Source organism: Halyomorpha halys, unplaced genomic scaffold, assembly GCF_000696795.3.
Source record: "Halyomorpha halys isolate HHAL.00 unplaced genomic scaffold, Hhal_1.1 Scaffold374.1, whole genome shotgun sequence".
NCBI classification, from domain to species: domain Eukaryota; kingdom Metazoa; phylum Arthropoda; class Insecta; order Hemiptera; family Pentatomidae; genus Halyomorpha; species Halyomorpha halys.
The window spans coordinates 1,206,084-1,218,856 of record NW_027112597.1 but is presented as its reverse complement, the minus strand read 5'-3'; the positions used below and the strand labels follow the sequence as shown (position 1 = coordinate 1,218,856).

Here is a 12,773-nt window from a genome sequence, read left to right as displayed (position 1 = left end):
TTCTGAGTGCTGACTTGGGTGGGTGCCACATAACACGGTTGAGCAAAAGCTCTTTCGGTCTCTCACGTGTTCTTGTAACAGTTCGAAACTGTCTTATACAGAACTAGTAATGGAAAGAACTGAGATTGCTTCGATCTACCTGGGTTATTGATTTGCTCATTTACAAGGAACGCAATTGCATTTTAATCTTCAAGGGATGGAGGTTTGATATAGTAGCACAAATCAAGTCGTGCTTTTTTTTTTTTTATTTTTTTTTTTTTTTTATTTTTATTGACAAAAATAATTAGATAAATGTTTTTCTAAAAAAATTACGATTTACAATAAATAAAATTTTCTTTGTTATTCTGATTTAAAAATATATATATTTAATCCTTATATGACTCCTCATGGCTCCTTCAGATATCTTCTACGCTCCTCAGTTGAAAACCATTGATTTGAAGAGAAAGGACCCTCTACGAGAAGAAATGCTTGGTCTGAGATCAGGTTAAACAGATGTATAAAGAATGAACAAATTGAAAATATATGTTGGCTTTTTGGTTCAAAAGGATTGGAAAAGATAGAAACTTGAGAATATTGCTTCCAGAAAACTCCTCTGTTTTGCCACCTTAACTTTGTATACTACCTAGGACATGGGAGCACTTGGGAATCCTAAAATAAATCTGATGAACCAATTTATTAGTCTCTTCAGCCTCATCGTTGCGTTATCTTAACATGGTACATTTTCAAAACGACCTTCATGTATATAGTTTAATAGCCAATAATTCCTAAAGTATGAACAACATATACAAGTATTAGCATGATTCGTTAAGTATAAAGGATTAAACTGTGCAAATTTTGATGTATAATAAATGTTTGTGTAGAGTTATGTTATTCACAAGATTTCACCCGTTCATTCAGCAGATATTAATATGTAAGCTTTAAAAGATAATCATGTGCTTACAAGTTTTTGGAACGATGGAATGTTAAAAAAATACTGTCGGTATATTTTAAGTGAAAAATATCAAGAAAATTAAAAAGTAAAAACAATCACTTTTAATTATTTATTTATATATTCCATGCTATTATTTGTTTTAAAGAATTCTATAAATATTTTTGGAACTAGAAGTGACAGATTAATATTTTTCCCGTACTCAGTGCACTTGAATCTATTAAAAAAAACCACACAATTTGGCCTAAGTATATAAACTGTGTAAACTACTTTATGGTGCACTAAACAAGCTTCAAACTGAACCCTAATAGATATCTTTAGTGTAATATTTTCCAAGATATCATTTTTCAAATACCAATATTTTTTTTCTAAACAAGCTAATTATGAGTTATCATATTATTTGGTGAAATATGATTCTTCTAAGGTATTTTTATCATTTGACATATACTGAAGTGTATTGAAGTATTTCTCAAATATTTTATATGGTTTAAAATTAAGCACCATTATTAATTGTGGCGATAAAATGAAAAAGTAGTGTAACTCTAATCTATTAGATGATATAATGGTGAGGCTCACCACAACTCTCTTATTAACCACATAGCAGGAGCACTTTTTTGGCAGGAAAATCGTTGTTATAGTGGTAGGAAAAGTGGTGTAAGTTAGATTTAAACGTATTTTCCCACCTGGTCATTGACAGTAGGGATGGCTGTTATTGGTAAAATTTCACATTTTCGTTTAGTCCGGTTTTTGTAACTTTCAGTTTAGCTAGGTGGTTTTAACTGCTTATAATAACCGGTTTTCGTTGATTTTGTTTTTTCCTCGAACATAATTTTTTGAATAGGGATAAACAAATTTAAATAAATGCCATTCCAGTTTTGTCTTTTCTTGGGATACCGCAAAAAAAACCTCTGTCATGTAATAAACGAAAAGGAAAGCAAATGTGGCCACTCTATTCTGATCTCGATAGTATGAATTCCTTTGAAATTATTGAGTTCTGACGAGTTGCAGCGGAAATGAAAATGAGCTTTTCAAATCGGACATTGACATTCGACGCCTGTGGCTCTGCACCGACACTGCCTCCAGAAGCGATTCCAATTTTTAATTGAGCTAATTGGACGACTTTCAGAGATGCATCTTTCATCAGTTGGATTTTTTTTATTGGTTGGTCAAGTTAATTAGTTGCTGTGAGGGAATTGTTAGTGACGCTAGAACTAACTCAACTGTAGGTCTGCTAGAGCAGATCAATATTTAACCGATTAAATTTGTAATGAGGAAATGTATTGATCCACAATAACTTAGTAACTCTGTTATGGTGAGGAGGTTACTGTTTTGAATCCATAATGTATTCGATCGGATTAAACTGGCTGAGTTTATTACGCTAATTCTATTGCCGAAGTTTGCTCGTTATCCTGTTATCGCTATGGACCACGTGGAATTATGGCAGAAAGCCATGGTTGAGATAACAGACTGGGGGATGGCCGCCATTGTTATCTGGAATCCAGGTATCTCTTCGTCGATTTTATCTTCTATAGAACGACTGTTAATATTGAAAAATGTTAATAATTAATACCATATCAATTAAATATTAGAAAAATATTAAGTAAACCTTTATGTTATACGAAGAGAGATGGTTGGGGAGTGGGGTCAAAATATTTTGAATGAAATATCTTAACCTTGGCTTTCTGTCATAATTCTACGTGGTTCATTCTATTTTAACAGCACCCCCCCCCCTACCATCTTCGCGTATAAGTCATCCACGGTCAACTATCTCTCATGAGCATGAGAATGAACCTTTATGTTGTTTATATGACATGTATGTTCCTGCTCACAGTAGGTATTGGATATTTTTTTCTCCAAACAATACTCTGTGGTGTTTGTAAATGGAAGGACATCGTTGTTGTAGGAGGGAAAAGATAGCCAGAATCCTATCTCTTTCAATAATTTAAAAATGATACTTCAACTGCGAATATTGTTATAAAATATTACGCAAAGAGCTTGTTATATTCAAAATTAATTATAAACCCCACTTAAAAGATGCCAGTCTATAAAGGTTAAGGAAAAGGGCAGATATCCGAAAATACTCTTCAGGCTTGCGGTGAGCAAAAAAAATCGGTCTTTTATTGGCCTTATCTCCAATAATTTGTTCCTACAACGCCCCTTAGATGGATGTGTAAAATTTATATAATTTTCATCTGAAAATATTATAAGATATTCGAGCAACCTATGATGAATGCTAAATGTGTTATCGTGCTTTTGTGCTCTCTAGTCTAACCTACTAAATATGCTAAATCGTTATTTGATAAAGTAAAGTTCTTCTTGTTCTTTAAACAAGTTGCGTGAGTTCTTGTGCTTGATCAGTTCAAAAAACAAATTTTAATTAAAAATAAACCCTGTAACACTGGTGTGTTATAAACTAAAGCCATTAACATTTGAGATGAAAACCTCATAATAACCTCCTCTGCAAGTTTCTAGTCGTTCAAGAAATAACAATAGTTTAACAAATCAGAGACCATGTTAAAATCGAGCAAGCTGTCGGTCACATTTAAATAATTTTCTCTACTTTATCATAGTTCGCACATTTAACATCCATTGCACCTATATCGAGTTGAACTGAACACCTTAAGAATGATAAAGTCTGTTAGATTCAGGGAAAAAATGTAATACAACGGCTTGTATTTTTGTTGTTTTTACTTTTACTTTGTTTATTATTATTTTTTTTTTTTTTTTTATGAGATGTGTACCCCATTTGTTTTTAATTTTTATAAACTTTGCATTTGATGTTTACAAAGGAGAAAAAAGAAATTACTGTTGACCAACTAATGATAATTGGTTTCTTCGCTCATCAGCGGGTAATTTTAATTAAAAATCTATAAAAAAGAGAAGATTCAAGCGTGAAGATGTTACCTTCAATTTCCTTTACTTTTTCTGATCACTGCATCTTTGCTTTTTTTTGTTATTTATGGTATAGCTATTACTTATAGTATCGTAAAATGACTGAAACTTTTAGGAAAATCCTTAAGTTTTGGAATTTTGATATTTGTCTTGATGATTTCCTGAAATCACGTCACTTTAACACCGTTCTCCCTCCATCCCAAAATGAATTGCTGGTATATCCTTTAGAAGATAATTATAAATCTTCGATCTGATCAATGTTATAATATAGTTTCATTAATAAAGTTTATTCTAAGCCAAGTTAGCTTTCATATTTATTCATTATTTTATTTTTGATATTGCGAAACATATCTGGTGAAGAGTGATCCCTGAGTGCTTGATGGTTTCACTTCCTCTCCCAATTTCATTGGCTATAGTGCCACAACAATGAGAAAGTGTTACATTACGATTGGACTGAATAATGCATAGGTAAATATAGAATATAGAAAACTTGGTCATTCCAAGTTGATTTTATTAAAACGACCAAGTTTCCTTGGGACAATTCTTCTCTATTGACTACTTCGTCCGGTTCTAATATATATATGGATATGTATACAAAAGAAATGCTGGGTCCTAAAAGTTTTAATTATGTGCTTCCTACATGGAGGTCACTCATCCACTTCAAGGTGCCTTTAGACGATCAGACCAGAACTAGGAGAGTGGCATAAACCGTCTCTCCTTCAAAGCAAATGTTAAGCGAAAAAACAATACGCCCACGGAGGCTAGGATTAGGTTGAGGTTGATAAGAACCGTAATTGTAATCTAAACCGAAATAGAAGTCAGCCAGTGATTGGTTCGTACTCTCCCCCTACTCCTCTGCCACGCTCCTTGTCCTTCATAAAGTCCGCCTTTTTGGCTTCACGCTTACCCCATATGAGGTGTCTCAGACCTAATGCAGGCTGAGCGACGGGAACTATTTCATTATCAGCGAAAAATCCTATCAAAATTTGATTACTCTGTCAGTCACTATGGAAACTGGATCCCCGCCCACTTTTCCTCACTACCCGATTTATCTGGTCTGGTCGGATCGTCTAAAGGTACTTTTAGAAGTCAGGCTGATAGAGGATAGTTTACAACGGCCATTGTTGTTACTTTGATTGTAACTTATTATCATATCATATTACATATTAACATTTTTAAAGTTTAAGATAGATCTTGGTCATCAATCGTCAATTTTGTTCCAACTAATTTGGCTTTTTATTCTTATCAGAATTTTTTATTATATTTATTTGTTGATATTTACAACTGTATAAAAAAAAATACAACCAGTAAATTTGATCATAATGACATGATACAGGATGTAGAGAAACTACCCAGTAGTAGAACTCTAAAAACAGTTTACAATATAAGGTCATGAGGCCATCTTCTTTTCAGGCGCCTCGGAGGATTGCCAAGAATGGAAGAGGAAGCAAGGTTAGAAACGAGTGGGTTTCTTATCAGAATTTTAAAAATTTATTCTTCATAAGAAACTGTTGTGGTAAATAGTGTTCGCAATCTCAACTGATATGTGTTCGTTGTTTCTTTTATCCTTCCTACATCTTCTCTTGTTAAAAACGGGGACCTTTTTCTGTTACTCTCGTAAGTGAAAATTTAATCAATTTTTTTAAATTTAAATGAGAGGGCTATTTGTATCATAAGAAACTTTATCTTTATTCGGTCCGCTACTTCTTATCCCTCTGTTTAAAAATTGATTAAGTAATTATTAGAAGTTATTCTATTTCTTTGTCATTAGATCCTCATCCTCTTCGAAATCATCTGTGACTTAAATGGCGTGGGATGCACGGGATCTCATTGGCCATCGTTTCATTCTTTTGTTCGACGAGAATTTTGTATAGATGAATGATCTGATGGCAACAAAAAGCTGACAGACGATGTACTTTCGGCCCTCGTTGAAGTGGGAAACGGAATTATCAGGAAATTGAGGAAGAAAGAAAGTAATAGCCCTGTGAAGAGGCCGTTAGATAGCAAGAAGAAAAGAACGGCTTGTGTACAGAGCCTCAAACAGCAATAATGATAAACTGTTTTCTATTCGGCAAGGTTCTCACCCTCATAGAACAAGGTACCGTTGATAAAGCCTTGTTTTCGTGTGGTTTTTAATGATTGTCGGTCGTTGGCCATCTGTCGGCATGCCGTTAATTGAAGTAATTTAGATTATTAATGACTATGTTTAATAGATTTATCTATTATTGATGTTTAATAGAAATAGATTTTGCGCGCTGAAAAGTTAATATTCGTTATTCCTTCCTCAAGAACACTAACGATGTATTTTTATAGGAACAGAAAAATAAATATGATTTTCTTTTTTTCAAAATTTTTCCCCATTACAATCTTAATTTTTTTTTTTTTTTTTGTGTTCACAAAAAATAGCGATAACTTGAACAAGGCCCACCAATCTACTCAAAACTGGGATACGTAACTAGGGTGGTTAGTGAAAGTTGTGTGATGCATGCACCACATCATATTTTTTTTTACGATTGAATTAATCTTAATCTAATAACAGGCTGCTTGTGGGTCAAGGCTAAAATTTACAAAATGAAAAACTCCATAAATTTAAAAAAATTGGTAGTCATTCATCGCAGAATTAAATATTCTAAATTTTGTAAAATTTAAATTTTTTTTATCATGTTGGTATATTTTAGCATAGTTGCTTCTTATTATCAAAATCGCTAGGATGAGAGGAATCGATTCTCCGTTACTAAGAGTAACAGATTATTGATTCCTTTTGTTTTTTGTTAGAATGAATATAATTTAGTCCCGTAATGTGAGTATTGAAAACTAACTCCGCCCTCCCCCACCTTTCCCTCCCCTTGACCCCAGAGGACAGACGAAGAGAAGAGCTGCCGTAACGGAACCGGAGGCTAACTGGACTGACCACCTTCCCGCATTCTTAGCCCTTATCAGCTGCTATCGGGTCGGATCTATCTGTTACCAGACCGGGTCAAGTATATCTTAGTCTTGGCAAAAAAATGTTTACAACAGAGGCGCCTCGCTTATGGTAGAGGTACAACTTTCGTTAGGAAATCTTTTTTTGATGTTGAGGTCAACATATCGAGGCCTATTGTGGTATATCCCTTACTTTCTGCTCAACCATTTCATAACACTTTTTTTTTTCTTTTTTGTTCTCTAACCATAATGACGAGAGTTTTTAGGTTTTGGTTAGGCGAGGTTTAGGTTAGTATACCTTTAAATATGCTCCTACTGTGTTAAACCAATGGTTTACTTTCATGTATTTGTGATAGTAGGAAGGAAACTCGAGATTTATTCCAAAGACCCGCTACTAAAAAAGAAAATTAAAAAAAAACTTAATACTTTCAATTGCTATCAGCGTGAATTAATGAAGATAAATTCCTGCTTTTTAGCAACTTACTGTCCCATAGTTAATGTTCAGGATGGTCAGTATTTAAGGATAGGAAATTCTTTAACCCAATTATAATAGACAAGGAGTAGATAAATAAAGAACATTAGCGAACCCGAAAGTTCAATTCCAATACCACCAATCCTGTCCACCATCATCCATTGAAACCCAAATCTTCATGCTCAGCCTTACCAAGTAATCTCATCCACACCTTACTCAACCACTCGAAAATTTACCAGTGGGCTAAACGCTTATTAACTTCACTAATATTCTATTTTCAAAAGCTTCAAGTTGTTAACGTAAGCAGATCTTTTCCAACCATAAAAAACATAGACTAAGACTAGGAAACATATTTTTAAAAAGAAAATGAGCAATTAATCAATAATATATTTTTTATTCCCAAGCTGTAAACATGTAAGGAGCACATCCTTGTTGTAGTTATCACATGTTCCAACCAGATTTGGAACATTAAATATGTTTAACATAATAAAAAAGGTACATGAAACAAATAAAACTGTATTGTGCCACTATTACATGTTCCCTTTTTTGTGAAGACAACCCTAAAGTTATTTTTATTAGGATTTTTTTTCTCAATATATATATATTTTTTTATTTATTTTTTTTTTCTGTTTGTGTTGGTATTAAGAACCAGTATTAGAGAAATTTAGATTTTACGCCTGTATTAAATTAATTTATATATATATTATTTTAGTTCTAATAAAACTATCTGTATGTTTCAGTTACGGATTCAGTTCAACGATGAAGCTACTACCCTCTTTGAGTATCCTTCTGAAGAATCAATGTCAGAAGAAATTTCATCGCCTACACCATCCAGTCCTCTACCTTGTATGTATAATGATGCAAAGTATCTACTGTATACATTTCAATTTATCTTAATAAATTAAATAATTCATCGAAGTGTAATAGTTCCAAATCTTTTTGTCTCAATTCAAACATTATTAGAAATAGTTAATCTCCTTGTTACATTGTCTGATCTGTGGCTTAGTAGTAACAAATAGTATTTTGTCCGTCAAGTTTTTGTTTCTTAATCCATTCATATTGTTCAATAGGTGAAAGTACTGTGTTTTTGTCGATTGTTCGTGACAGTAGTTGTTTTGTCCATGTGGTTTGAGTAAAATTAACTTAATGTAATTAGTTTTTGTTTATTGAATTTCATCTTGAATTTTCAGAATTGTCCAGTTTCATGATTATGGTGCATTCTTGGTGACACTATTGAATATTCAGAACCGGCAAGTATGGTCATATTGTTATGTATTGGCCTTAATTTAAACATGGTAGGGATTAATGAATTTAATGTTCAAATAGTCATGATTTAATGCACCTATTATTCAAGAGATATAATTTTATGCTGACGAATTTAGTAAATAAATATCTCTTATTATGGACTGTGGAAAAAGCTTCTTCAAGGTAGAAAAAACCAACAAGAACTCATTTCTATATAAATTAAAGTATGATTATTGTTTTTAAAACAAACTAAAATAACAGGGATTGCTGATAAGAACTAAGAAGGTTAGCTACTAAAAATAGTTGTGTTGATCAACACCAGAAATGATGATTTTCAATATAAAAGTTTTGGTTTTTCAAAACTTTGATAAACAAATAAACACCACACAATATTTACTTAGTATTAAATATTCAAAATTTAACTGCTACAAGATTTTTGCATATGAAACATAGATTAACCCACATAATGACTGGTAAATCTAGGGATCTATGTTTAAGCAAGATTTGTATATCTTCCATTTTTAAACAAAATGTATTCGCTTTGATTTCTGATTATTGTTTTTTTATGTGTGGCATCATCTAATAATATTTGAAGTAGTGGGTTGTTACTTATTGTCTAACTAATCATTTTTCCTGTAAATAATAATTTAACAGAATAATAGTGATTTCTCAATTTTCATTCATCTAAATTTCAAGAGTTGTTTACTAACTTATTTTATTTAATGTCAATTAACATGTAGTGTACTAAAGATACCTATTGGTCTTCAATATCAGAAAATTTACTTTATTTTTGATTGGAAGCTAAATCCACTTAAAAACACACAGCAAACTACAAGTTTAATGGAGAAGGTTTCAGTTAGATTGATAACCATAGTTCTCCTATGTAAAGAGAGTCCAGTTGTTTTTATGTCTGTTCTAAATAATAGTGAGCTGTTGTTTATTTAATACTGGGGACAAATTATTTTCTCTACGCTTGAGTCGCCTGCCTGTAAATTATAACACACCACTGTTACTATTTCTTTAAGGCAGAATTAACTTATGCAACTAAATCAGTTATCCAAAAGAATGTCCTATTAACAGAAATAAATTGACAAAACTGCACTAGATTTACCCTTTGCACTAGAGGGCTCCACTATGGAGACAATGCAAATAATTTTCAGTTCATAACATAAGGACAAAGACAAATCGTAAAAACTGTTGTGTATAAGATATTTCACTTGTGGTGACAAATGATGGTTGTGTCTCGCGGATTATTATGAATGAAAAAAACTTCAGTGCAAAGGATTAATACAATGTTTTAGGGTGTAAGTGAAACTACTTCTATACATTTCACCTTTGTGATTGATGATACATGTATATCAAGCCATGACTAGATTTTATAGATCAAGTACTATTTATCTTACTACTACAATATACTTATGTACTTTAAAACTTTTTTGTAAAAAATGAATATAATGCATTTATTCTTTATTTTATGATTTATTTGTAACTATAAATATGTGAAGTACAAAAATAATTTACTTTCTATTAATTATGTTTTTACTTCATCTGTTTATCTTCCCAGTTCCGTTTCTTCTTTATTCTATGGTTTATCAAGATTTGTTGACTTGTAAAATAATTTATATTTTCTAAAAAACTACAGATATGTTTTTTCTTTTTATAATAAATTTTATCGATAATTTAATAAATTCCTGATTGAACATCAAGAAATTTGTTTTTATAAAAAAAAAATTGAACTATTTTAACATTTAATATAAGTAGGGAAAGTTGGCTATTACAATTAAGATTAACATATGTTTAATTTATGTTAACAATATGTTGTGTCATGTATTTAAGTTACTTCCAAAGAGCTAAGTTACTTTATCTTTATAATGTACTTATTTATTTTATTTTTTATTTCAGGTAGCACTCTTTCTAATTACACACCTAGCAAGTCGGCATCTGGCGATACATTCGAATTAGGTGTTACCCGAACATCACCTACAACCAAGAAAGAAAATGAAACACTAGAAGTCAATGAAAAAAAGGAAGAAGATGGAGAGGATTATTTGAAGCCAGTCGATCCTGATGAAGTCAACCCATGGAGTCATGAAACAACAGCAGACATCCTTTTCTAATCATCCCTATTCTGTGTACATATCTATCCTGTGATTATTATTTGTTTGTGTATATTATTAAATGTGTGTTAGTTATATTACCTGAAGACATACATGTGTGAAGTTCTTGTCTCTAAATAACATGCAGTTTGACCTGTATTGATTAGATACTATTATATTGTAATTCACTTACAGTCTAATTAATATTAAATTTATATAACATTTCTATTTAATAGTGCAGTATGGTGGTACTTAATATGGCAAAGTGGTCTTAAAATTTTGCATTGAATTTCGACCAATTTTTAAACTGTATCTAGCAAAATATGATTTTGATACAATTGTACTTATTTGTACAATTAAATATTAGTTACTTTGCAAGTGAAGTCATTAAAATTATAATTTAGTTTGTAAATATTATTTTATTTATAAGGGTAATTTAAATGAATACCGAGAGAAGTTAAAAAGGCTAACTTAACTTTATGTGCCAACAAGTCTCAGAAGGCAATACACGAAATTTAAAGTGATTATATATATATGTGAAAATTGTATATATCTATGTATATGTGAACACATAACCATACTGCACTGTCATGTTAATTTAAACATGAAGCTTATATTGATAAAGTAATATTTTGCATAATGGTGTGAAAAAGAGGTTTGTGAATTACTTGAAATTTAACTTCAGAGCAGCATGTATTTACATTGTTAACTTAAATATTGAATGGTAAATTTTAGGATTGGCTATCGCTTTTGTATTATGTATTGTTAATAAATTGTATCTATGTTATAAATTAAGGTAGGTGATAATCGTTATCATTTTTTTTAATGAATTTGTACATCATATAATAGCTTCTAGTCTTTAATGAGGGTGACACCATTCAAGTTTTTTCCGAGTCATTTTTATTTTTGTTTTCCACATCAGCATTTCTTAGTACATGAACTGCTTTATCTTTTACTGCCCATTCCAAAGAATATGTTGATGGTTTTTTGGGATTATCTTTTTTTTTTAATATAATAACTCGTGTATTTAAATTGCTCAATTTTAACAATTTCATTCCTTATATACATTTCCATTTTTATAATTTATTTGTAAGTAATGCCTAGTTATTGGTAATAAGATGGAAACCTTTTATTAATATTACTAATGATAATATTTATTATAGCTTGGTTTGATTGATATACACTACAATCTTTAATGTAAAAAAAAAAATAAGTTGTGATAACTATTAAGGAACTAGATTAAGAAAAACAGAACTGAATTCTACTATAATGAGTCAAAAATAAATTTATTCCCACAATGGGTTTAGGATGTCAAGTATTATATTACATATGTCGTTTTAAATGAAATTGCATTTATGTTTACAATTGTCAGGACCAAATAGATTTAAGTTGTGTATTGTGAGAGTGTGAACACCAAATTAATGTGATAATGCTATAATTAGAGCACAGCATATACAGTAATAAATATATTTATATTGTGCAAAATTTGACGAATTTGTACTTTGCTGTAATTTATTATCAGTATACAATAAAATAGTTTTTTCATTCTATTTTTTTTTTTTTTTTTTTTTTTTTTAAGCCTCCTATATTTATACATACATTAGACTGGGTATGAAGAAATTTTTTATTGACAGTATTTTTTTTTTTTTTTTTTTGTGATTTCTTCTTACTTCTTCCCATTATGCAGCATGGGTATTCTTCAGGTATAACCCTACTTCTGCTACTATTAAAAAATTAAAATCTGTACCACTACAGCACATGAATGGCCAGGGGTTCAGTACTTTGTAAAGAAGTATTGTTACTAGACCAGCGGTTGTGCAAGGAGGTGATTTGGTCAGAATCATGGTCGAACTTCTGCTACTATTATGCCTTAAGATATATGTACACCAATACTAGAGGCATGATTTTTATTATACATGATTAAAGGCCCCTATTATTTGTAGAAACAATTGAAATTTCAAAAGTAAAGTATAATAATTTTTTTACAAATGTATTAGATTACCTCAATTTTTTTGAAGAAATTTGATATATTTTGAAAAATATAAAACCCAAATAAAATAGTTTTTTTTAATACAACAGAAGTTCATTAAATAATCCAATTTTAGAGAAACATTTAAAAGAATAAAATTAACCTTAAACTGATGACGTAGGTGGAGGCTTATGAACACTATAAACTTTTTTTTATTTATTCAATAAAAAAATTAATCCCTGTCCCTAA

General features: G+C 30.9%; 1 protein-coding gene and 1 long non-coding RNA gene across 4 annotated transcripts in view; one reads left to right on the top strand and one right to left on the bottom strand.

Annotated features, from left to right (window-relative positions):
• The window catches only part of bif (bifocal), a 148,349-nt gene extending 136,244 nt beyond the window's left edge, over nt 1–12,105 (top strand). Inside the window, exons 3-5 of one of the 3 annotated variants that reach the window (XR_001343328.3) lie at nt 7,955–8,060; nt 8,405–8,468; nt 10,362–10,503. Coding sequence is in view for 1 of the 3 variants with exons in the window: in XM_014422507.3 (XP_014277993.1) it covers nt 7,955–8,060; nt 10,362–10,576 (321 nt within the window). In the remaining 2 variants the exon portion in view is untranslated. Of the gene's footprint in view, nt 1–7,954; nt 8,061–8,404; nt 8,469–10,361 lie in introns of all 3 variants that reach the window. The other 2 variants (XR_001343329.3, XM_014422507.3) reach the window with 2 other exon arrangements.
• Nucleotides 9,189–10,190, bottom strand: LOC136796515 (uncharacterized). The gene is made up of 2 exons (XR_010844232.1): nt 9,981–10,190; nt 9,189–9,445 (listed from the first exon to the last, which is right to left on the bottom strand). It is a non-coding gene; the product is annotated as an uncharacterized lncRNA (long non-coding RNA).
• Nucleotides 12,106–12,773: the final 668 nt, after the last annotated feature.